A 25,321-nucleotide genomic window follows, 5' to 3' on the forward strand; every position below is an offset into this window, starting at 1 on the left:
GGACGATAAACTTCCTTCACTCGATGTGGAGGACATGACACTGGGTAAGTTAAAACTAACTTTTGTGTTCTATGGCAAAGGTTCTGGGATTCGTCAAATGCTGATATCTGTTCATTTACATATTTCTTTACAGTAATTTTATTTTTCACACCATACTGATATCTCGAATATTGTTAACCTACAGATGCCAAGGGGGAACTAGCTCTTAAACTGCTCCCCACCATGATGCCACAGACCATCTACAAGGTTGGGAAGAAGACTGTCCGGCACTCCACTGAAGAGTCCCGGGCAGCGTTCATACACCACATGCCTGTAAGTACAATAGACCAGTTTCTCAGCATCACTCTGAGAGAGACTATTCTTAATTCTAACTAAATACAACTGTGCAGAAGCACAGTTGTATTTCAGTCTTGATGCTATCCAAGGTGGCAATCTGACTAGAAAGTGAATTAAAGATGTTGAGTTTTATGACTCAGTGGTTCTCATCCCACATTTTCTTGTACACATTCATGACCCACTGAAAATGGACACACAAATTAAGAACTACAGCTCATTTGGCTTTCTTGTACTGTTAGTATCAGTATTATAACACAAACTGGTAGTCTGTTATCTTGCTTACTATTCACCTTCAACACGATATTAACTTTCTTTTTTCTATCTGTCTCTGTCTGTTTTAGGTGGGAACAAACATGGTGGAATACCTCCAGCAGTCAAAGCCATACCCTTCTGTCCTGGTGCTGGGAGATCCTCAGCAATGTGCCTCTCAGGCGTTTGTCATATTAGCAGGTCAGGCACTCCCTCAGAGCACACTGCTTGGGGCAGTTGATGTGTGTTTCAAGGCATTTTATGTTCTTGACATCAACTACCCCAAGCAGTGTGCTGCCGCATGGGAATTTCTCCAGCAAGTTGTGTTTCAGATTGAGGGACTTGAATCCAAACAAGTTAAATTTCTTAAGATTGCCTTGCTTAATTGCAGAACTGTTAGTGTAAACCAGCAGTAAATGACACAAGCAATGTTTTAAGACTAGGCATTAAGTCTAGTCCAGTTATCAAATGTTTGAGAGTTGTTTATTTTTCTAAAATGCCCATTTTACTGAATGTTGTGCTGCATATGCCCATCCCTTGATGAATGACCAATTTCCAGTCAGGTGACTAACACATGACTGAGAGTTATTTATTTTTCTAAATTTACTGAATGTTGCTGTTTGACAAACATTTGGAAAATAAATATGTATTATTCCATAAGGTCCAACTGTTTTGTTTTGATGTTTAATATAGATTTTTAATGCAATAGGTATAAGCAACTGTGTGTATAATGTAAAACAATGTTTTATTTTGTGAAATAAGGCATATTTGCATAGTAACCCAAGCTAGGTTATTTTTGACCCAACTGCTGGGTTAAAAAGGGACCAACTAATTTCTGGGTTACTTCAACCCAGAAAATTGGGTTATTTTTTTAACCCAAATTTTGGGTTGAATACTCGACCCATAAGTTGGGTTATATTGACTACAATGTTGGGTTATTTTAACCCAGAAGTTGGGTCAAATATTCAACCCAAAAGTTGGGTCAAAAACAACAACCCAATTTTCTGGGTTGAAATAACCCAGAAATTAGTTGGTTCCTTTTTAACCCAGCAGTTGGGGAGTTGACCCAAGAGTTTTTAGTGTGTACATCGACAAACCTAACTGTTCCCATAAAGTCATACTGAAGGTTGTCAAAGTATGTCTCCACAATGGGAGAGCAACTCATGCAGTCCTTGGTGATGGTGCGGATAGATCTATTCTGCTTCCCCAAGCAGTCAGTATTTCGGCCTCAAACTTCTGCCCGAAATCATCTTCCTATGCACAGTGAGACAGGATATAGTGCAGTTGACTGGAGCATCTGTATCCTTTGAAATTCCCCTATCAACCAGCCAACTGAAAGGTATGTTATGAATAGAGCATTCACTGCAGAGAATCTTGGATTGTCAGAGCACACATAACCTTTGAAGCAACTACAAGAGCAGTATCACCATCTGAGAAGTATTCCGTTAGAGCCTGTTGGTCATGCATCCCCTCTTATTCCTCTTGGCTCAGACCATGCCCATCTTCTCACAGCCACAGAACCAACACTCATGGGACCCGCTAGGATGGGCTCTCCAAGGGTCGGCCAGCTTAATCCAAACATAGCACACTCTCTCATTCACTCTTACCTGCTTCAAAAGTGAATTGCTCAGGAGTGTGGAAAGACTCTGGCAGCTTGATACCTTGCCTTATGCGAATGAAAACAGCCCATGGTCAAAACAAGATGAGCTAGGTCTTAATCTACTTTATTCTAAGACAGTTAGAGTAGACATAGATGGTGTAATGCACTACACCACTCCACTGCTAAGAGCTCCCGACATTTATGTCCTCCAGGCTCCAAGGAAGCTATCCTGCCACAGCTCTGTACTACAGAAAGACGCCTATCCAAAGATCCTTAACTGTCTGATAAATACCAAGAGGAACTGAATAAGCTTGTGCAGTCTGGCTATGTTCAAATGATTCCCTGTGAGCAAGTAGACAGACCACAGGAAACCTGGTATTTCCCACATCACAATATTGACCACAATGACAAACACAGAGTTGTATTTGACTGCTCTTTTGACTACCAGGGACAAAACCTGAACAGATGTCTTCTGCCTGGTCCAACACTGGGTCCCGCTCTCCTTCTAGTTCTACTCAGATTCCGCCAGCATACTATTGCTCTCTGTGGAGACAGAGAGGTATGTTCCATCAGGTACATCTTTTGGACGAGGACAAACCTCTACTGTGTTTCATATGGAGAGAAATGCAGTTAGACCAGGAGCCCAGTGCCCTTGTAGCCCATGCTGTGCCACCTATGCAATTCACAAACATGTCATGATCACCATGATGGAAATGAGGAGGTCCTTCAATCTGTCCAACATTGTTTTTATGTTGATAACTAACCCAAAGTTTTCCTTCCTTCCATGAAGCCAAGTCCCTCATTGACAAAATGAGACCTCCGCTTGCTGATGGTGGGTTTGACATCACACAATGGGCTAGTAATGATCCAGCTGTAATACACCATCTCCCACCAGAGACAAAGTGAATTGTGGCTCTCAGAAAATGGAGACCCCAAAGAGCTGACACTAGGCCTCCAATGGAACTGCCTCACAGACATGCTTGGTTACAAGAACAGATCCATCATCTACCATCAACCTACAATGAGAAATATATACAAAGTGCTGGCAAGTCAATATGATCCTCTGGGCCATCTGACCCCTTTCACACTGTGTGCAAAGATCCTAGTCCAGGATCTATGAAAGTAGGAAAGAGGCTGGGATAATATCATAAAACCAGCTAGTTTGTTGGAAAAATGGCAAGCATGGGAGATGGGACTGCAAAATCTCCCTGACATTCACTTTCCTCACTGTTATCTGCCCGGCTGTGCCAACGCAGCCACTTCAGAATCCCATTTGCATGTAGTCTGTGATGCCTCTGAGCGTGTGCATGGTGTTGTTGACTATCTCAGACAAAAGACAAACATGACCACACCCATGTAAACTTCATTATGGCCAGGTCCCGTATAGCCCCTAAACGCTAGCTATCTATCCCTCACCTTGAACTATGTGCAGCCCTATCTGGTGCCCAGCTGGCTAACCATCTCAGATCTGAACACACTATTCCACTACTGTCAGTGACCCTCTGGACAGATTCCATTACAGTCCTATCATAGTAAACATCTGACTCCTATCGCTACAAGGTGTTTGTTGGCACAAGAATAGCTGAGATTCAGACTCTGACTGAGAGATAGAGCTGGAGATATGTTGTCTCAAAGAATAATCCAGCCGATGACATAACATAGGGCAAAACACTCCAAGAGCTTTCCCATCTGCAGAGATGAAGTCAAGGCCCTCAATTTCTGCTGCTGCTGGCCAGCCAATCCATGTGGGCCAGGTCAATCACAGCCTGCTGAGGAACTCAGGAAATCCATGTTTTGTGGCACAGTGATGTCAGATGACTCAAACTTCCCTTATCTGAGTGCAGCAACTGGGATAAACTGATGGAAGGAACAAAGAAAGTGCTTTGTGGGACGGTGGATCATAACTCAAACATAGCTCAATGCTGCATAAACACAGAGAAGTATCTTCTAGAGAAGGCCCAATCAAAGTGCTTCCCTGAGGAATTCAGTACCCTCAAAACAGGTAAATCCATACCAAACAGTAGCAAACTACTGCCCCTGGCTCCTGAATATGACCCTGATCTCGGACTCATTAGAGTGGGAGGTCGTCCTCGAATAGAGGAGACCCTTGGCCATGACAATATCCATTATACCATACCATTATATTGCATTCAAACCATCCCATAACCAAACTCATTATCAAGCACTACGATGAGAAACTGCTTGACCTGGGCCCTGAGCGTGTCCTGGGGGAAAAAAGACACAGGCACTGGATCCTGCGCAGCCGCCAAGCCATTCGCCAGCATCAACATCAGTGTTAAAACTGTCAGAGATGGAGAACCATGCACTGACTCCCAAAATGGCGGATCTGCCTCCAGTCTGGCAAGGACTGTTTAAAGCCCCTTTCTGGTCTGTTTTGGGCCTTTCACGGTGAAAGTTTAATGCCGCACAGGGAAAGGGTTTGGCATACTCTTCAGATGCTTAGTAATATGTGCATACATCTTGAACTGCTTGACAGCATGGACACATACATTCTTAATGGCCTTTAGAACATTCGTCTCATGCAGAGGTAAACCCTTTGAACTCCTCCCTGACTGCGGGAGTAATTTCAGAGCAGGAGAAGCAGAGCTGCGGAATGTTTTCAAGGCTATCGCACCAGACTTGAAGCAGCAATTGCCCACACACAAGTGAACTTCCAGTTCAATCCTCCATAAGCCCCATATTTCGATGGAAGCCGGGAATGAGAGAAACCATTAATAAAAAATGCCCTGCAGGTTGCATTGTTAACCCAACCAACAACAGAAACAGTCCTACACACAGTTCTTATTGAAGTTGAAGCATTCTAAATTCAAAACCACTCAGATATATATCCTCTTACCTTGCTGATCTGGACCCAGTCACATCAAATGTGTTGCTCAAGAGGCGGCCCGATTCTCCTTAGCAGGAGAAGATGGTATCACAGTCAGACTTTAGTTGATAATTTCTGGACAGCCTTCATACGCTTGGCCAATATGGCCTATTGGAAGGATAACTGAAACCTACCCTGGGAAGGATGAAAAGGTTCGCAGTGCTAATGTCACTATTCAACGTCGACAATACATACGGCCTGTTTCCCAATTAATCCCACTCCCTGAGATCACTGAAGAAAAAAACCCGAAATGAAACGGATTTGCTGTACAAATCCAGGGGTGGCTACTGCAGCCACACTCCCTCCTATCCACAAGGAGGCACACACATGTGGAAGTACCTCCTCCACCTTATAAATAGAGGTCAGGCTCAGGACTTCCTATCTTTGTCTCTAAACCCCCTTCACCTTTTGAGTTCTAGTGTGTTTGCCATGTGTCTTTTGATTTGTCTTCAATGTAAGTATTATTTTCTTTATTTTTTCTAGTTGGGATAATGGTGTAGTCTAGTTTGATATTGTTTATTCTATTTGTTGTTCTATTTGTTAATTAATAGTAAGGCTAATTAACCCTAACAATGGCAAGCATCAGTGAAGAAATGTATTACCTAATTGCAGTCCTTGTTTCCTGGTGGTTTGTGGCTCCAGTGTGAACCATTAGTATCCAACCATAATGTTTGGAACAGTGGAGGGAAATGTGGAAAAAATTAAGTAGATTTATCCAGGCAATTGAGAAGAAAGAACACGGACCCCCAACAAAGCATTTCACACAAATGAGACAGAGCCCTGACACAGTTGCTCCCTTTGGTGTAAACTTTGAGCCTTGTGACTCTGTACACCATTTACATGCACAAAAAGCTATAACACACTTCAAGAAAGGGGAAACTCAGTAAAGCATAATAAGTCCCCTTTAAAAGCGAAAGAAAGACAAACATCATAAAAAAGAAGCAAGTTTTAACTACTGTGACAAGTCATGTGTAGGACAGGGACTGATATCCCCCAGTGTACCACTGTCCTGTGCCATTAAACACAGCAGTGTTGTATAACTTACTCAGACTGAGACAAGAAAAGACAGGACAAGTTCACATTAAGAAGTGGCTACCAAGTTTATTTTACTCCAACAGAATTGATTTAGAACAAGATAAAATATGCACATCTTATTTCACAGAAAATAGTGAGTGTGCTCTCAACAAATGTATGAAACCCAACAGAATCATGACAGAGTCCTCTATCAGCATACAGTGTGTCATTACAGCTGCTGTGCATGTGACACTTCACTGGGAGGGAGAACTTACAACGAGGGAGTGAGTCATGTGACAGTTCGTTAGCAGTGGGTTCATCTCAGTTTTGAGTTCACAGTGTAGTCCAGCTGTGACATCAATGCAGCTTCATCCAGGGTTCCCACACAGTCTGCTGTAGTGAAGTGTGTCTGCAGTGTAACACAAACCACATCTGAACCACAATGCAGTGATATAGACAAAGCCACAGAAACTCTAATGGCTAAGAGCAAACACTGTGAAACCTCTAAGTCTGCAGTTCACTGACAGTCCTGAACCTGCAGTGATGGGACCGCTCAGGTGTTAGTGATGAGCCAATCAGCAGAGGGAGGCGTACCATGTAAAAAAAAAATCCTTCACGTGCAGCAGGAAAAACATTAAACTCAGGACCAAATGTACCGATACACATCATTAATTCAAATCTTTTTATTTTGTACAAAATGATTTGTCTTTGACCCACCATGAAAGGTTGTGAAGAAAACTGACATTGACGGCCATAACAAGAAAGTCAGAAGGCAACACAAAGACAACACAAGGCCTAGAGTAGAAAAATGAGACACACCCACACAGGTGTTCTGAGCTGCTCTGGTTGATTACATCTCATTACAGGTAAAAGAGCTGTGATGAGGTCATCACACGACCGCACACACTGATCAGAATAACAGTTGGCCTCCTCCACACAAATTTAAGAGTCACGTGATGAAAGTCACCTGGAAAACTGCTTGAGATAGTTTGTGTTGTATAGTGACAGAGCCCAGACGAAGATGAAGATGAAAGCAATGGTGAGCACCAGGTGAGGAAACTGGCTTCATGTTGTCTTTTCAGTCAATTAAAACAGGACGCGACGCGTTACTGTGCTGTTCTCACAGCACAGTTTAAAGGTGTAGTTCAGGTTATTTGACATGGGGTTTTGTTACTGATCTGTAGTCAGTGTATGACTGATGTGTAGTCAGTGTATGCCTGATGTGTAGTCAGTGTATGACTGATCTGTAGTCAGTGTCTGACTGATGTGTAGTCAGTGTATGACTCATCTGTAGTCAGTATGTTACTGATCTGACTATAGATCAGTACCTCACACAACCCCATGTCAGATAATCTGAATACCTTTAAACTGTGCTGTTGTTACTCACATCCACAAACACTTTGCAAACTGATTCTGAGTAGGTTTAGAATGAAAACTCACATATAAAGCTGATGAAGTATGAACACGGTCAGGTTGGTGAAGAGGAGTTTGAAGGCAGATCTGAAGTTTAACTGCAGTTTGATTCCATTGGCACAAGTTCAAAGTAAAACAGATTCTTCTTTATTAACTGAACAAAACACTGACCATGACAAGAAGGATATAGTACACATGCAAACTATCAGTGCATAGAGTGGAACCTGCACAGAGCTGTGTAGAAATGAACACAGTGAATAATTAAATGTGGAGCCTGTAGGAGCGGATGAACAGTGGGCGCTGGGTGGGGGGTGACAGTGAGATGTTTTCATCAGAACCATGAGAATATTTCTGACGGGAAACAGTGGAGTAAATAACACTGAACATCCTGGAAAACACAGTCTGTGGAGCTCTGCCAGTCTCATTTCTGAGTTCACATGCAGTGTGACCAACAGAAAAACAGTCGGAGTTAGTTTGAAATAACAGAGGTTGAACCCTCAGGTCTGCGAATATCACCTCAGACTGTCAGACTCCTTTTTCCACTGAGGAATGTAGATCAACTTGTGGAGACCTGAAACTGTTACTTCATATCACTGGGAGCACTGTGACAGATGGCCGATCTCTGACACTGCACAACACGCTGAACTGAAGCTGTGAGGCGACACTATCAGCTGACAGGAATTCAAACTGGAGCCAAACTGTTTCCTAGAAAACACAATGAACTTCCAGTGAAACAAGGAACCAGAAATCAACAATAATGTGTCCTATACTAATCACAAAGTTGAGTGTCTGAATGTCCCTACAGCAGACAGAACAGAGCACATGCTGATGACTGGACACTTTAATCCCATGTTTAACCCATTGAACTGATACTAGATTATTCTGCCATGTTGAGTTAATGATGAGATTTCCTGTGATTATACATGATGGACACCAGATTGGGACTGATTGTGAAACTGAAGTAAAAACATGCATCAGTTTACTTTAGTACAATCACTGCAATTATAAAGTCCTCTTTTACTCTGAACTTCATTTATTGGAACTAGAGACTCATTAGAACTGTAATTAATAAATATTAAAACAGTTTCAAACAGAATGACTCACAATAAATAATGACATTAAACAATGATAAAGGAAACATTGAGCACGAACACAATTACTTCTGTTTATGAATTGTAAAATTGTTATTGCTGTGTAAACCGCAAAACGTATAATGACGAATGAAGCTCCGGGAAGTTGGTGATTTCATTTCATGTTAGATGATGTGTCTCGACTTATTTTGTATTTTCACTTCCCTGTAACTTGGATCACTATGAAAAACCGCATGGTTAAAGGAATGTGGGAGGTGACACATTCTGTGTTTATAAATAGTGTGTACTAAATAGTGTGTGTACGCACCATTAATGCATCTGGCCGCAGGTTTTGAGAGTCCAGATCTTGGATACTTGGATTCTCTTCTCACCAAAGGACACGGTGAGCCACCATTAGCTCTTCATGTACCCAGAGAAGAAGACCTGTCCACCTGTATGTGGTGATACCAGAGTCAATCTAGATGAGCCTGACCCAACACTAAATAGACTGAAGACTGAGGACCAGTGTCTCAGAGGAACCAGTCAGAGGTTGAACTGGTTTATATCTGCTACTGGTTTTAACAGTAGATGTGAGGGTTTACTAGAGGCTAACAGTCAAAGTGGTCGATGTTTTTTATTTTCTTACCACAGGAAGGTTTCAGGATCATATACTTTGAACATCTGGCTCCAGCTGCTGATCCAGTCCTTGAGCTTTCATTAAAGGCAGGTATATTGATTAAACTGATAATCATACAGTAGTCCCTGACCTACCTGATTACAGTTCATGTTGATTTAGGTTCATTCTTCTTTAGTTTGTCTGATGAAGACATTAACAACTGTGTTTCCTCAAACCCGATCTTACTCAGGGGTGGGCAGTAACTAAGTACATTTACTTCAGTACTGTACTTCTGTATATTTTCAGTACTTTACTTTTCTTGAATATTATTGTTTTTTAGAAACTTGTTTTTATGTCCATGTCTTCAGTCTTTGTATCATGTTCAACAGTTTTTTTATTCTTCAGGGAGGGTGGTCCAGGATCTGCCCTGTCATTTCTGTTAGCCACACAGTCACTGGCTGTACTGTCTATATATTATTGATTCTGATATTAATCATCAGGGCTGAGAATAATCATGGCATCACTAAGAATTTGTCACTAGTTCAGTCTGTTTTTCCCTGACACCTCACACAGGCTCAGTACGTCACTTACAACAAATCAAACACACCTGATCAGAAACAGGTAAAAACAGCTGATCATCCTCAGAGCTCCTTCACTGCATCAGCCTCTTCTCCCTCTTTCATTAACTCCAGTCAAAGACTGTAAATCTTTAATAAACAGTAGATTTATTCATCAATGTATTTTCTTGTGTTTACAGTGTGATGATGAAACAGGTGTGTGGTCATGAACAGGTGATCGTACCTGCTGCAGTGACTGTGCTCGGCTCTGAAGCCTGAAGCCTGCTGCTGCATCAGTTACTGGTCTTTCTTTATTATAGTGCTACCAAACATGTATATGTACGTATTTACACTCTGACGTGTTACTGAACAAGTTATTGAGAGTAAAGTGAGGAAACAGTGAATTTATTCAGCTCGTGTCGTCTAACACTTGATCCTGAGAATGATCTCTGAGTGTAGAGGCTCGTCATCCACTGTATCTAACTGTATGTAGCTGCGCAGTGCACTACATTACCCATGCTGCTTTGGCACAAATGAAGCTGACTGAACTCCCCCCTGTCCTTCAGGACAAAGTCTCCTCAGACAGAAACACCTGAAGAGACACAGCTCCACTCAGCTGCTAGATCAGGTATAAACCAGGTGTGTAACGCCTGCTCTCTGCACCATCCCGTCACACACCTGTCCGGAGCTCAGCTGACTGCTGATGGGTCGATATTACAACAGGTGGGTTGTGAGTCAGCTGGGATCTAACAGAGGGATAATGGTCATCTTGAAAGGTCAAGGTCAGAGGTCAGGACTAAGGGAGAGAAAAAAATAAATGTAGCTGATGAAGTGTCCTCATACGATTAGCAGTACAAGGGTGTGAGTGTGTGTGTGTATGTGTGCACATACTGTGTGTGTGTGTGTGTGTGTGTGTGTGTGTGTGTGTGTGTGTGTGTGTGTGAATACGCTCTACTGCTTATGCACATCTTCATGTCGCAGTATCTTGTACAGGACCCAGTAGAAGATGTTGAAGAAGAGGAAGGCCAGAGGGAAGCCAGCCCTCGACACAGTGTCTATCTTCTTGGCTCGATCGATGAATAACTTCCTCATCTCCTCGGTGCTTTTACCCCCTCCACCTGCCGCTGCTCCAGATGGATTCTGGGTAGTGTTTGTTGTGGATCCTTGGGTGTTCAGAGCAGTAACAGTATTGTTGGCGCTGGCCTTGGAGTCCTTGCTGTTGCTGGGAGTTGAGGTCACAGCAGCTGTGGAGGTCGGCCTGCTCTCATGTACTTCCCCTTCCTGTTGAAGACAGTGGGGGGGGTCACTTCAGACAACTCATTCATTGTCTTTACACTGGCTTGAGTCAGGCACAACTGAGCAAAGGTTAAACTGCTTTGTTGATTAATTACTGGCCTTGGATTGGTTTGTGTAGAAATGATTAACTGAACTCTCTGGGAATTTCACAACTGATCGTAACTGATCATAAATGATCATAACTGATTACAATTGATCACAACTGATCATCACTGACACACTTCACATTTAAATGTAAATCAGTCTATAAACAATAATCCATAATGACAAAGTGAAAACATGTTTTTAGAAATGTTTGCAAATGTATTCAAAATCAAAAACTGAAATCTCTTATTGCCTAACTCTTCAGACCTTTAGTCCAATTCTTTGTAGTCTTTCTGAACTCTGTCCAATCAGCTCAGCTCACCACAGTTGGACTTCAGTCCAGGTCAATACTCATCTCAGTGATAATGAAAGTAAACAGGAAGCAGCTTGTATATTGGATGGTGTGTCTTTGTTTTGATGCTTTAATGTTCACATTATTATAGATGCTTGAAGACAGCAGTTAGTTTGACTTTAATGTAACAAACCAACTGCAGAGTAGACAATCTGCTTCCTGTTTACACCGACTCGCACATGCTCAGTGTACGTGAATGGTCAGGTTGAGGTTGGTACCCTCTCGTGTCATATTGCTTAACTGTCAAAACATTTTCCTTCAATATTTTAGCGGCATCTGATAAACTTTTTAAAACCTTTTAAAACCTGTGCTGATGAAGAGTTATCTTAGCTTCACATATTCAGCTCTGTGTTGGAGCTTTTCACTGACTGTTAAATGTTTCCAGCTGTGAGACTATTTAAATGCAATCTCTAATAAAACATCACAATCCAACACACATGTAGCCTAAAGTTAACTGACGTATTTACTCCTGTGGCCTGGCGTTCATTGCTTCATCTCCGAAGTAAAAGAGAAATGAGCCAAGTGTTGTCCACAGGTTTCACTATCCCAGTTAGACAGAAAGGAAACACCCAGCGGAGCCCACACGCACATTATCCACTATTCAGGTAAATGAAACCTCAGACACAGACCTGACCACAGTCTGGAGTGCCACAGTAGAAGGTCTGGAACCTTGACTGGCCCTGGGTGTACACCAGCTGCTGATATAAATTAATATTTGTTTTGAGTATTTCAACTTTGCGTGTATTTCATGTTGGTAATCAAACATTATGCATCATTATCCTCTCAAAATAATAAATATTAAACTTATTGTGATAGTTGTGCTTATGCATGTGTGTGCGATAAACCAAACTCTACCAGTTTGTATAGATGTTGTATCATGACAGTAGCATTAATAAAGGATTTCAATCAAAACAGACACTGTAGTTGTGTAACTTCACTGCAGCAGAAAGTCTGCGGGAGTAATGTCCACAGGCCAACGGGCTTACAAGCTAACAGGCTAACAAGTCAACTGTCTGACTCTGCTACATGAACACACCTGGTGAGCCCTGAAGCTCCCAGGCTGCAGTTCAGGATTCAGGACCAGACAGGACCAGGATTCCACAGGGTCAGGGTCTGCTGCTGCAGTGGTTTCAACCCAGTTTATGATTCTGACCAGTTTTTATAAACTGCACTCAGACCAGTACAGGTCTAGGAAGTGTCAGGAGCAGCTGGTAAGTAAGCTGGTTTGTACGGGTTTGTATTCCTGAATGGTCTGAGCCCAGAGGGTAAAACCTGTCAGACAGTCACCATCTGCTACTGTCACACACTCAACTGAGTCTGTTACTCTGTTTAAGGCTGTAACGCTTTCATTTAAATGTGACAGTTTGGTTACATTTAAAATGTGAGTAGGTTGAGAAGTAGAAGGTTTTTGTCAGTGTTGGGCTCACTGCCTTGACCCTAGTTCATTTTCAGTTTTCGAAAACTGTCTAAAAACATGTTTTCTCTTTGTCAGTAAGGATCACTGTGTGTAGACTGGAGGGGTCTGACTACTTCCTGGAGACAAAGTGTTGTGATTTACACTCTGCTTTTTGTTTCAGAGACTTTATCAACCAGATAAGATTGAAATATTGAAACATTGAAATATTCCTGATAACTGGCTGATAACTGTTCATGATGTAACATTAAAAGTTTCCTAGTGACACTGTGATCAACATACAGCTAACTCCTCTTACTCTTAAGTCCTCCACGTCATGTTAGTTCACATCAATGTGACCTATGACAGTGACCCAGGGGTCCGGATGCCCTGAAAATAGTTCTTAGATGATAAGAACAAGGATAAGAAAAGAAATAGAAACAGTCCTCAGGTGTTAACCTGCTGGAAGCTGCTCAGCTGAGGTTAAAGCTCCTCTGTAAAAATCCTCTGCTATGATTAATATTTAGTTGAACATGGTTTTCCCACATAAAAAGTCTCATCTCTTCTTACTTCCTGGTTGAGAAATGTGGATAAGGGCTTGAGCCCCGCCCACCACCTGCTGTCTCCAGGTGGACAGGTGAAAGAGCAGAGAGTATCAAGATGGTTAGAGGAGGAAACATCAGAGAGACTCAGCCACATGTTTGAGCCTCAGTCAGACCCAGACTCAGATGAGGAGTCTGTTGAGACCAGAACCAGAGACTAGCAGGCGTATCAGAACGGTTAGCATAGTTAGCATCTTTTATTTGGCAGTGGCTGACACAGTGTTAGTGGTTGTGCTAATGCTAACTCTCTCTCTCTGTACTGACAAGGTTTCAGGTTTATTTAGCCCCGCCCCCCATCCCCACAACTTGACAGGATTGGTTCCTTAGGTTTGTGATGTATGAAACCTTGGCTGTCTGAATCTGTGTTTATGAGACTGTCATTGGTTCACTGCAGTTCACGGTGGAAACACTCAGTCATGGTGTTGATGATTATTTCACCCATCACATGTCTTGTATTAGATAAAAACATCATATGGATGTTAACAAGGTTGAACACTGGATTATTCTATTCATGTTCAATATAAGTTCATATAACAATGGAGCCTAGTGACCTTCATACATTAGGTCACTCTATCTCCACCTCCAGAAGAACTGTTCCCACTCTCTACACCTGACCAGTGATCAGGACTATTGGTGTTTTTGACAGAGTAACAACCTGTGTCTGTTTATAACCATCATGATCACTGCAGCCACAGGAAGAGCCTCTAACCCTCAGATGTGATCAACTGGATAGTTTTTTTGATTCTAGAAAAACAACAAGTAAAATAGAGAAAATAGCAAGTCTTGCTGTGTGACAAACAACCTGCTCATGGGAAAATCTAGTAGTAAATGTCAACCTTTAACAAGAGCTCTGCTGTTTAAAGCTCCATATTTTCCTTTTGTCTTGTGTTGTAAGAGGATGTATTTGTGGTTTGAGGACCAAAAACCATCTGAGTGTAGTTTTACAAATCTCCTCTCTCAGGCTTCTCTCTGGAGCTCTAGTAACAACAGGTCGGTGATTGGCTAACTGTTTTCTTGTTTCCAATAAGAATATAGCAGATTTCAGTTAAACACTCAGAGAAACTAAATCCTGCAAGGTTGAATGGTACAGGTGGGCGGGGCTTGGGCCATGACTGAGGGCAGTGACTGCTTTGTTGTGACATCACAAAGTTCCAGAAGTCTTGATGGCTGGTTTTAAGGCTGTGTGCATTTCTCTGTGGACTGAGCGCTTTGATACTTTCATAGTATTGATATAGAACCTAGACCTGCTTTATAATCAGGAAGTGATGGAGCACTCACAACAACAGACTGTTGGGTCATGCAAGTGACACAGTGAAATAAACACATGCAAGCATGCATAAACACACACACACACACACACACACACTCACACACACACAAACACACACACACACACACGTGTGCTGTGCATTACCCTGTGGTTGCTGGTGTAGATGTTGGTCATAGATCCATACAGGGGGTCTGATGGTTTGAAGCCGTTGTCAGTGTTAACTCGACGGAGGGACTCAGCTAGCTCCCCTGGATCAACTGCACCTCCACTGTTCTACCGGCCGGCAGCATGCACACAACACACACCAGGAGGAAGAACAGACAGCATCCAGAGCAGGGTTGGGACGGCCACTGATTCAGTCAACGTGTGTCACAGGTCATTTCCAGTGTGTTGAGGTGTATGTGTATCACAGGTCACTTCCAGTGTTTTGAGGGGTGTGTGTGTGAACTACCTTGTGAGAAGTGCTTACTAATGATATTAACTAATACATGCTGAAAACAAACAGTTCAAGATTAAGCAGACAGACTTTGTCTTTCATATGTTATATATATATGTAAATATTGTCATATATTATACACGTTTTCTGTTGTCTTCTACTCTTTATTCATACAGGCAGGGCCTGTTGTGAAGAAACAGTTTGTGCTTTTTTTCCCCATCAGTAATGAATCATCCTGTTCACAGCTACACATTAATCCAGTCAATAAAACTGCTGCTCTACTTTCATCAACATAGAAACATCAGCTGTTCAGCTGCCAGAGATATAAGTACATATTCATAAACAATATACTATCACCTGAATCACATAGACCTGGTTCCTGACCATAGAGGAGGACTGTTACAGGATCTGAGACTCTGTGTGCTGGATAGTGCAGCAGATAACAGCACATTTCTGAGAAATTTGGATAAAATGTGGATACAAGGACTAAACTGGAGCTACTCGAAATTTGAAGCTATTTCTGACAAGGATCATCCACAGTTTTCCCATTTGAATGATAAAGGTGTCAAATCAAACATTTTAACAATATATATGGTGAAATTTAGTACCCTGTAAAAAATGAAACCTGCAGGCGGAAACATTTCAGCAAATCTCACAAAAAAGTTTCCAAATCATGACTTTGTGTTAATATTGCTTTTAAAAATGAAGAATTTTGTATTTAATTATATTTAATACTTCTCTTTTAAATGGAAACACTGTTAAACGGTTTAATATTCCATATTAAGATATTAGGGTGTTTCCTTTCGGTGATGATGTTGCAGATGACATAAAGAACAGTTTGTCTGCTGTAAATATAACCAAACATTACCAACTGTTTGCTCAGTATTAGGTGATAAGTCAGATCTATTATATGTAGCTAGTCCAGTGTATTTAGTGTGGCTGATTCTGAGAAAAAAGGAAGCTCAACATGACAGTCCCTCTACTAGCAAGCTAGTTAGTTAGTTTAGCTGATGCTAACTTAAGGCTTCAATAAAACGACTGTCGACTTTAACAGAACATTTGGTTCTTCATTCATAATAAATTGTTAGCAAGTAGGTACATTGTGTTTTATACATAATTTCTGACAGACATCAGTAACGAATCATCCTGTTCACATCTACACACGTTTTTCTCCAGTTCATTTTGCTCAGGTGCTGCGCTGCATGGCCTTTGTAAATAAAAGAATTTTTTCTAATTCATCCCGTTTCACTCAGTCTTTTGCCAGTGTTTATTGCATGTTCATATTGTGAAAATATGAAAATACGATGTATTTGTCAGCACTAATTTTAACCAAGACAACAAAGATCGTCTAATGTTGAGGAAGTACTTATTTTAACCAAATCACCATCTTTTCATAAACCTAACCAAGCTATGACGACTATTGTAGTAACCAAGGTCTGGTACGCCTGCCGCTGTAGGGGCATTTTTCACATATTAGAATTGACAAATACAGCTCTGAAGAAATGTAAGAGTTGTGAATTTAACATCCTCAGAGTCAAAAACATAAGATTACGTTGTAAAATCATTGAAATCTGTGTGTAAAATTCTATTGGAAATGGCCATTTTGGAAAAGAGTGGCCACTTTGGAATTTCAAGTGGCCCCAGAGGGATAAACATACACATGTTGGTGCTTGTATCCACATTTAAAGATGACTCCTCTTCCTGTATATACTGACCAGTTCAGGTCTGACATTAGGACCAAGCTTCATCCAGCTGGAGGAAAACAGTGTATTCTATCAGTCAGTATTTTCACAGAGGAAATAATAATACTGTTGACTGACTTTTAGTTTAAAATTTTTAAACCGCAGTAAATGCTGTCTGTGAATGTGAGTTGACTGAATGCTGAGATCTTCATCATGCACTGACAGCAGACTCATCCTCATCGTGGATGGTCCTCTGTCAGAGGAATCATAAAGCACATAGATGCAGCTGCAGCCATGCTGTATCATGCACTAATACAGTGAGTGAGATGTGGAGTTTCAGGAGAGTCAAACATGCACAGTGTGGTGGTTCCCTCTGCAGCCCCTCCCTCCTCTGTCTCATCAGTGCGCCTATGGGTGGCACTGCAATAGCAACATGTCACCACAGGGTGGCAGCCTCAGACCAGAGCTGAGAGAACCACAGTATTCCTCAGCGGTCTGTATGAGCCAACCTGTGTGCAGGTATGGAGACCATATAGAGGTGTGATTGTGCGGTGATCACACTGGCTGATGCGGTGTTGCCTGTGTGTGTGTTGTCCGATTTGTGTGTACCTTGCTCTTGCTCTTGTGATGCCGTCTAAACCGCAGCAGCTCTTTGTGTTGCCTCGACACAAAGTTAACAGCAGCATACTCCAGCAGCGCTGAGAAGACGAAGAGCAGACACACCGCCATCCAGATGTCTATGGCCTTCACATAGGAGACCTGCACGCACACACACAAACACACACAATTATTTCATTTCATTTACTCTAAATGATTTTCTTCAGACATACAGGAGTTGCCTTGTAAAGCAAATCATATCACATCATTTGCACCATCATGTAGTAACTTCTGCATGAGCTTGTTTGATAGTGTAGATAAGTGTTTCTGTCTGCTCTCAGGAAGTGTAGAACAACTATCGTTTCTTCACCGTCTCACTAAATTCTCAGAAATTTATTGGGGACTTTTAGTCACATTGGTCCTTTGGATCATAAGGAGCTAAATACAGATGTTTTTAAAGGTGCAATGTGTAAGATCTGGCCAGAATTTTAGTTTAAAATGTTAAAAAATTAACTAACACTATCAATAGTATGTGAAGGAGCCACAGTGATGGTGTCATGACCATGACCACCATCTATTGTATTTCAGAGATATCTACTGTAATGAGCATGCTAAGCAACTAGCTCCGTGTTGTAATACCACTTTATGACAGTAGATGCTGAGTGAGTCAGTGTAGCGTCTAGTCAACCACATTACAGTAACACCTTGGAGTATTATCCATGCACAGAACAGATATTGTCTATACTGGGATCTTTTGCACATCCTGCTCGGCAGGAGTTTTGTCAACACTTTTGTACAAAGTTGTTTTCATAGTTTTATTTTTTCTATCTATATTCTAGTATCTATGTATATTTACATAGACTGACTGTTGCAGTATTTTACCTTTTTATTGCTATTTCCTGTTAATATGTTTTTTGGATACTGCACCAAACACCAAGCCAAATATCTTGTAAGGAGAAACCTACCTGGCAATAAACCTTATTTTCTGATTCTGCCTTTGTGATGATGTCATCATCCCTTCCTCATGCTGCTGTAGCCTGACACCCATGTGTCAAGCAGTATCCCCTTGTCTTCATATTTTTGTAGGTAAATAAAAACATACTGTTTGTACTTCAAGTACTCAAAATTTGTTTCTGTGCTATCTATAATAAATGCACATATAAATAATAAATTATAAGGAACATGGGGAAAACAAGAACATGATTAACTAGACAGGGGCGAAGAGGTGAAACGCTGCCCCCTATGGAGGTGGAGCAAGTAGCACGATCTTACACATTACACCTTTAAAAACAGCCACTACATGTTACCGAGGGCGAAACTGAAAAGAGATAGTTTATTCTTGAGGCAATAAAGAGATTCAGTGATAAACTGAGGATTTACAGAAAATCTGGACTGTGACAGAGACATTTTATAGTCATGAACAAATAAAATGTGTGGTTGCCAAGATAGAAAAATTCTCAGTGACATCACATGTTTAGAAAAGTGTAATACACAAACATTGGTATATTTCACATCAGATACTGTATTATCCCTGCTGAGGAGGAGACATTCAGCCTCATGTACGTCAGGTCACTGCTCACTCATGTCTACCTACAGAATAACCAGGCCTCAACTTCAACACTGAAGAACCAAAACCTGCAGTTCCTCTAATGACCACTAGTGTCTGGCTCCAACAGTGAGTCAATCCCGACAGACTCCCATGTTAAAATGTCCAACTTAGTAGCAGAAAAAAACATGTTTACAGCCTGGTACAAAAACAGTTTTGGTCTCTAGAGCTCATTTCCTCCTTCATGGCACCTGTTTATACAACTCCCCTGTTTACTTTTATTAAAGCTTAAATTCCTGCATAATTGAGGGCGTGGCCTCTTTGAGTAACAGGTGGGTGAGCGTACGCTTGCCACAAACTCAGCTCCACACACGCCCCACCTCTTTGACCATTTTTTTTGATTAGCTGGGAGTTGGGAAGGAATCAGACACGGCCAAGATGGCAATGGTGAAGCAGCTCAATCTGAGCTTTAAAACCACTCTTCAGAAATCTGTTGGTGACGTCACAGAGGCTACATCCATCTTTATTTATAGTCGGTGGGAATAACAGGAAGCTGACTGTAGTTGACTTCACAGACACCGGTGTCATTAATAACAAGGGTTAACACGCAGAAGCTTTCACATCTGATGTTTTCCACATTGCTGAAATATTTGAATATTCTTTGTCTCTATATTGAACTCAGTCCAGGTTTGTGTGGCATCATGACTCCCAGATGATGGATCCTAATCACTCTGTCATGACTTGTTTTACAGGCTGTTTCTGACTTTGCATCTCAGGCCCTGTAACAATCAGCCAGAACAACGTCCAATAATTTTACAACGCTACTGAAAACTGTTCATTCTGTGGTCCAGTTGCTCTTTAATAGTAAGTCAGTGATATCTTTACACAAAAAGTTAAGTTCAGACTTTCAGTGATTATTCCATAAATTCCTTTAAGGCCAAGCTAAAACTAAACAACTCAGGTTTTAAAATGTCCATTCAGAAAGACACACACAGACACACAGACACACAGACACACAGACACACACACCCCTGCGGCTTGCCACTGAAGTGTGTGGTGTCAGAATGAGGTAACCTCATTCCTGTATGAAATAATGACTTATTCAGACATGTGTAACATACTGGAGTGCAAAGCTCTGTTAAGCACTGGAAACATGAGAAACCTCCTAACCTCTATACACACACACATGCATGCACGCACACACACACACGTGGTCATGTTGTGGAGGTGTATGTGTACAGTATGTGTGAGAGAGATGAGTGTGCTAATAAGCATTATGTAACAAAGTGCTCCATGTCTGATCTTTTCTCATGCATATGAGATACCAGAACAAGACTGAGGGCTCATCCTCACACACGCTCATGTGTACTCATCCACACACACACACACACACACACACACACACACACACACGTACTCTGACCCCTCCCTGACACTTAATAATAATAAACTTTATATAAAGCAGCTACAAAGTGCTTTACAAAAAAAAAAACAGGACACAGATTTCATGTCCATAAAAAGAATAAAAAACTACTGAATAAAACAACAACAAAGTCATACATAATTCACAGAAAAGCAGTTCTTTTTAAAAAAGATCTAAAAGATGAGACACTCATCTCCTCCGGCCAGTGTTTCCAGATCGTAGCGGCAGCTCCATCACCTTGTGTTGGAGTAGTTGCGTTTAAGTTTTAGACAACAAGAAGAGGATCTCATGGGGCAAGAGGGGACGTCAGGCAATGCTAGGTCAGAACTATAACTCGGGGCCAGATGTGTCTGGGCTTTAAGAGTAAACAGTAGGAACTGATAATCAATTAGTTATCAATAGCAACAGGTAGCCAGTGTAGTGCAGTCAGGAAGGGTGTGTGAAATGTGATCAGGTTCCTTTTCACCTGATGAATCTGTAACTTTTCCACATTAAAATGTCTAAAAACAACTAGACCTATGATCTTTGTGTTGTTGAGTTGTGTTCTGACATTATCACAAATGTTTCCATCAATTCTCAATCCAGAGAAATCTGTGATTTTAATCATGGTAACATTCCATTTCATTGGTCACCTGTCAGTGACATCATATCCTCTATGATCATGTGTCAGTGTTGTATTTGTCTGACAGAAGCTCAACATTGACTTTTATCCAACTTTAAGTCTCATTTTTAAGATTCACTTTTTACACCTTGGTGGTTTTCAGCTCTATATTTGAACCGGATGAAGGATTTTAGTCGACGGACGTCTGGATCTGAAGTTATCAGAGAAACAAGCTGAGGAAATGTTAGACAGCTCAGCTCCCAGCCACTGGAGATGTGCTGTGTCACTGAACTGTGTCAGTGAATCTCTGATTTTTAAAGTGTAACTGCTTTAATCGGTGTTTTACTGGTCTTTCAAATGTGCAAGACAACACTCCCTGTCCATTTAGTACGTTTGCCTTATTGAATATTGGCTTTTCTGACCTAGGGTGCAAAATACTGGGAAGAGAAAATGCAAATAGGTTCATTTGGCAGACGCATTGTGATTTACCAAGCCTGAAAGTAATTTTTGACTGCGTCTGTATATAATATGTTTGAAAGGAAGGTGCTAATCAGCACAGCATTGTGCACAGATGTCTGCTGGTATTGCAGCGAGGAGGAGACATGGGCACAATGAAAGAGTATGCAGAGAGCGAGTTTATCTCACTCGTGTTAACATTTTTGGAATGACAGAAGGAAAAATAATTTAGATCATTGGATTGAATTTCATTTTGCGCTTGCGGCCATCCTGCTTTCCATCCAAACTCTCCATGGTGGAAACAATTAAAACACTGTTTGCACCTGTTGTCATTTACGCAGTTATTCTTAGTTGAACATACACCAACCAAACTTGCAGTATGTTACAATGAACATGCAATTTAGTACTCTTTATTTGGGATTTTAGTAAATCAGGCTCTAAGTGTGCAGCAGCCTCTGTTGTTTTGTGGAATTTCATCGGTGTTGGTACTGACTATCAGATTTCTAGCATTGTGACATCCTCGTGACGTCTGGTATCATGACTTTAGAGGACATTACACTGACTTACATTGATTTCCTGGAGACTTACTCTAACTTCAATCATGACTGCTACTTGACTAATCCCAACCCTTATCCTAACCTTAATATAAACCTAACCTTACCTAAACATGTCTTCACTTGTCCCCACAACATGAGTAAATATCTGGACCACGCACAGAACAGACCTGCAAACACACGCAGACACACACACACACACACACACACACACAAAGATTCACCACAGTACAAACAACACTAGCTAGCTGACCCTATGGCAAAATTACACTTCCTATTAACAATACCCAAAGGATGATGGGAAAGATAGTGAAAAAAAATCAAATAATATTTACAAAAAAATATCACATAAAACATAACACGTGAACAATGAGCTGTTTCACCAACGTTCTTCCTCTAACCCTGAAACATCTCCACCCACTAACATACAGATATTCTATATGTTCAGAGATACATTCAGATTATCCCTTGAACATGTGTAGAACCATCCACATGTCCAACACTGGCTTTTCCAGTAGCTGTTATGCTGTAGTGTAGAGCAGATGATGGTGTTTGGGCACTGGAGACTTTTAAAGGGATGCTTCAAAAAGCATGTCAGCAGACCGGTGTATGAAGTCAAAAAATTATATTTATTTACAAAAATATTAATGAAACAGGAAAAATGGACCCAGGGATATTCAACATATTAGAATGACCTCCTGGTGGTTGTCTGTCTCCTCCACTCAGACTAGTTTCAGGTGACATCCCTGTTTATCCAGAGTCATAGAAAATGTGAACCTGCTTCACACTGGATTTCTGTTACTGCTGACAATCACAATCTACAAAGAGCACACAAATTACTCAGAAGTGCACCAGGTTCAGCCCCCTGTCATCCACTACACAACAATTTGTCCAGTCCAGTCCAGTCCCTCAGTACTGAGAGGACCTAATGACACACACCTTTACCTGACTGAGCAGCTTTACCAGACAGACAACTGGAAACACACAGGGTGAGCTCCAACAGAACAGACCTGCAAACACAGATAAACCACTTCTCACAACCAGTGTAAATAATCAAATTATTAGAAACATTGTAACTTGAAACACAAGTACTGATGATGTAACAGCAGCTGCGTCGCACCAATGGGTGTTGTGGGTGTTGGGACACTTTCACAGATGATTCCATCCCCAACACGTTTTTTTTTCTTACATCATCTAATCCCTATTACTGCTGTGTTCTGCATGTGTAGGAATCCGAAATCACACCAGGCATCAGTGTTAATGAGGATGGTGAGCAGGCAAATGAAATTACGTATAAGGTTTTCCTTCATCTTATCAGAATCAGAAACACTTGTGTTTGTTAAAGTTACTACAGCATAGAGAAATTATAAGAAAAGTAGAAACAGAAATTAAGAAAAATAAGAATATGTAAACAATATAGCTCTACCCTATATAACCCAGTGTGAATAACATTTGAGTAATATACAACAGTTTCATAATTGCAAAGAAAAATGGGTTTGTTTGAAAAGTTGCGCAAAAAATTGTACAGTTAAGTCAGCTTTGCACAGTTTAATTATTGTGCTGTTAAGTCAGTTACCATTTTGTATTTCATAGGGTGCTGATGAAGAAGTAGGGTCTTTTGACTAATGGGTTTAGTCGAGTTGGGCAATGTACTGTAGCTCAGATTTCATCTTGTGACTCATAGATAATTAAGAAAACAGAATTAAAGTCTGTGTTTTTTAACAAACACTAAAAAGTCTAATGTCATTGCTTAATTCTATATCGTGTGTGAATACTGGTGGAGTAGAGGGTGTGCTGCGTGGCGTGGTGTACATGTTGAACTCAATATTAGTGAAGGCACCAGGTTGCGGTGCTCATGTCCCACCATTAGAACCCCCACACTTAAAATCACTGCTCCAACAGTGATGATATGGGGAGCAGGGCCGAGTGAGAAGGAAGTGGAGCAGACTGTCACAGTGGTCTGACTTTACGTGATGACAATGAATTAAATGCCTCACACCAGAGAACCTGATGGACCACACACGCACACACACACGCACACACACACACACACACACACACACACAGACCTTAGGCAGAGAGGTCCTGGAGCCAGAGCTCTGTGTTGTCATGGTGAGGACGGTGGTGATGCCCAGTGCCACTCTGGCTGGGGCGGCGTCCATGTTGATCCAGAAGGAGACCCAGGAAAGAATGACGATGAGCAGAGAGGGGATGTACATCTGGATCAGGTAGTACCCCCACACACACACACACACACACACACACAGACCTTAGGCAGAGAGGTCCTGGAGCCAGAGCTCTGTGTTGTCATGGTGAGGACGGTGGTGATGCCCAGTGCCACTCTGGCTGGGGCGGCGTCCATGTTGATCCAGAAGGAGACCCAGGAAAGAATGACGATGAGCAGAGAGGGGATGTACATCTGGATCAGGTAGTACCCCATCTGACGCTCCAGGTGGAACCGCACCTCAATACAGGTAAATTTACCTGCAGCAGAGCACACCCACAGTCGGACAACTTTCACTGATTTATCATGATTTACTTCTTAGGCACAGTAATGACGAGGCTATCAGTTATCAGTTATTGATCACTGGATGAACCTGTACTTCATCACTGCTGCCTTTTCTATTAAATAACCAGATGGAAGCAAGAGTCACTTCATTCTGTCTCTCAGAAACCTAGTAGTGATCTCACAGAAAGGGGCGTGTCTTATTCCCCTTCTTCAGCTCTTCAAGCTGTTTTTTTCCTCCACTTGTTCCCAAGAGAACAAAACATGGCTGATGAAATGTGGCAACGGTTTCACCGTGTGTGTGTGTGTGTGTGTGTGTGTGTGTGTGTGTTACCTGTGTTGTAGTGCTTGGTGCAGTATCTGAGGTCTGACTCATCTTTGAGGATGAACTGTGGCAGCGTGAGGCCTTCAGCCACTTGAACTGGTCCGTTCTCCTGCCACTCAAAGATCAGGTCGTTCATGGTGTAACCGACTGAAAACAGCACAAGACAATTTGATCATCAGCACATCACACAACATCATGTAACACAAAGGTCATGGAGCAGACACCGGTGAAGTGAAGGATAACATGAGCAGAGCCTAGAAAAAGAAGCAACACTGAGGACTCGGCTTCTTTTTCACTTTACTGGTGTATCTGGACATAAGCAATTATAAGTAATTTCAGTGTGTTAATAAGTTTTCTAATCATAAAATGTGCTCATGCCCCCACATGAGATGACACAGTGCAGTACGCAGCGTTCAGGTGAAAGTGAACTTCCAGAATTTCCTCCACTAAAGAGGA

The 25,321-nt window shown here is 41.6% G+C and overlaps 1 protein-coding gene across 1 annotated transcript in view; it reads right to left on the reverse strand.

Annotated features, from left to right (window-relative positions):
- Window positions 1–10,693: 10,693 nt before the first annotated feature.
- Window positions 10,694–25,321, reverse strand: part of glra3 (glycine receptor alpha 3) — an 80,370-nt gene continuing 65,742 nt past the window's right edge. Inside the window, exons 6-10 of the mRNA XM_022757206.1 lie at window positions 24,875–25,012; window positions 24,304–24,518; window positions 17,467–17,616; window positions 14,884–15,012; window positions 10,694–11,023 (exon numbers count right to left, since the gene is read on the reverse strand). Coding sequence (XP_022612927.1) covers window positions 10,694–11,023; window positions 14,884–15,012; window positions 17,467–17,616; window positions 24,304–24,518; window positions 24,875–25,012 — 962 coding nt within the window. The remainder of the gene's footprint in view (window positions 11,024–14,883; window positions 15,013–17,466; window positions 17,617–24,303; window positions 24,519–24,874; window positions 25,013–25,321) is intronic.

Source organism: Seriola dumerili, unplaced genomic scaffold (assembly GCF_002260705.1).
Source record: "Seriola dumerili isolate Sdu_G_001 unplaced genomic scaffold, Sdu_1.0 BDQW01000267.1, whole genome shotgun sequence".
Classification (NCBI taxonomy): domain Eukaryota; kingdom Metazoa; phylum Chordata; class Actinopteri; order Carangiformes; family Carangidae; genus Seriola; species Seriola dumerili.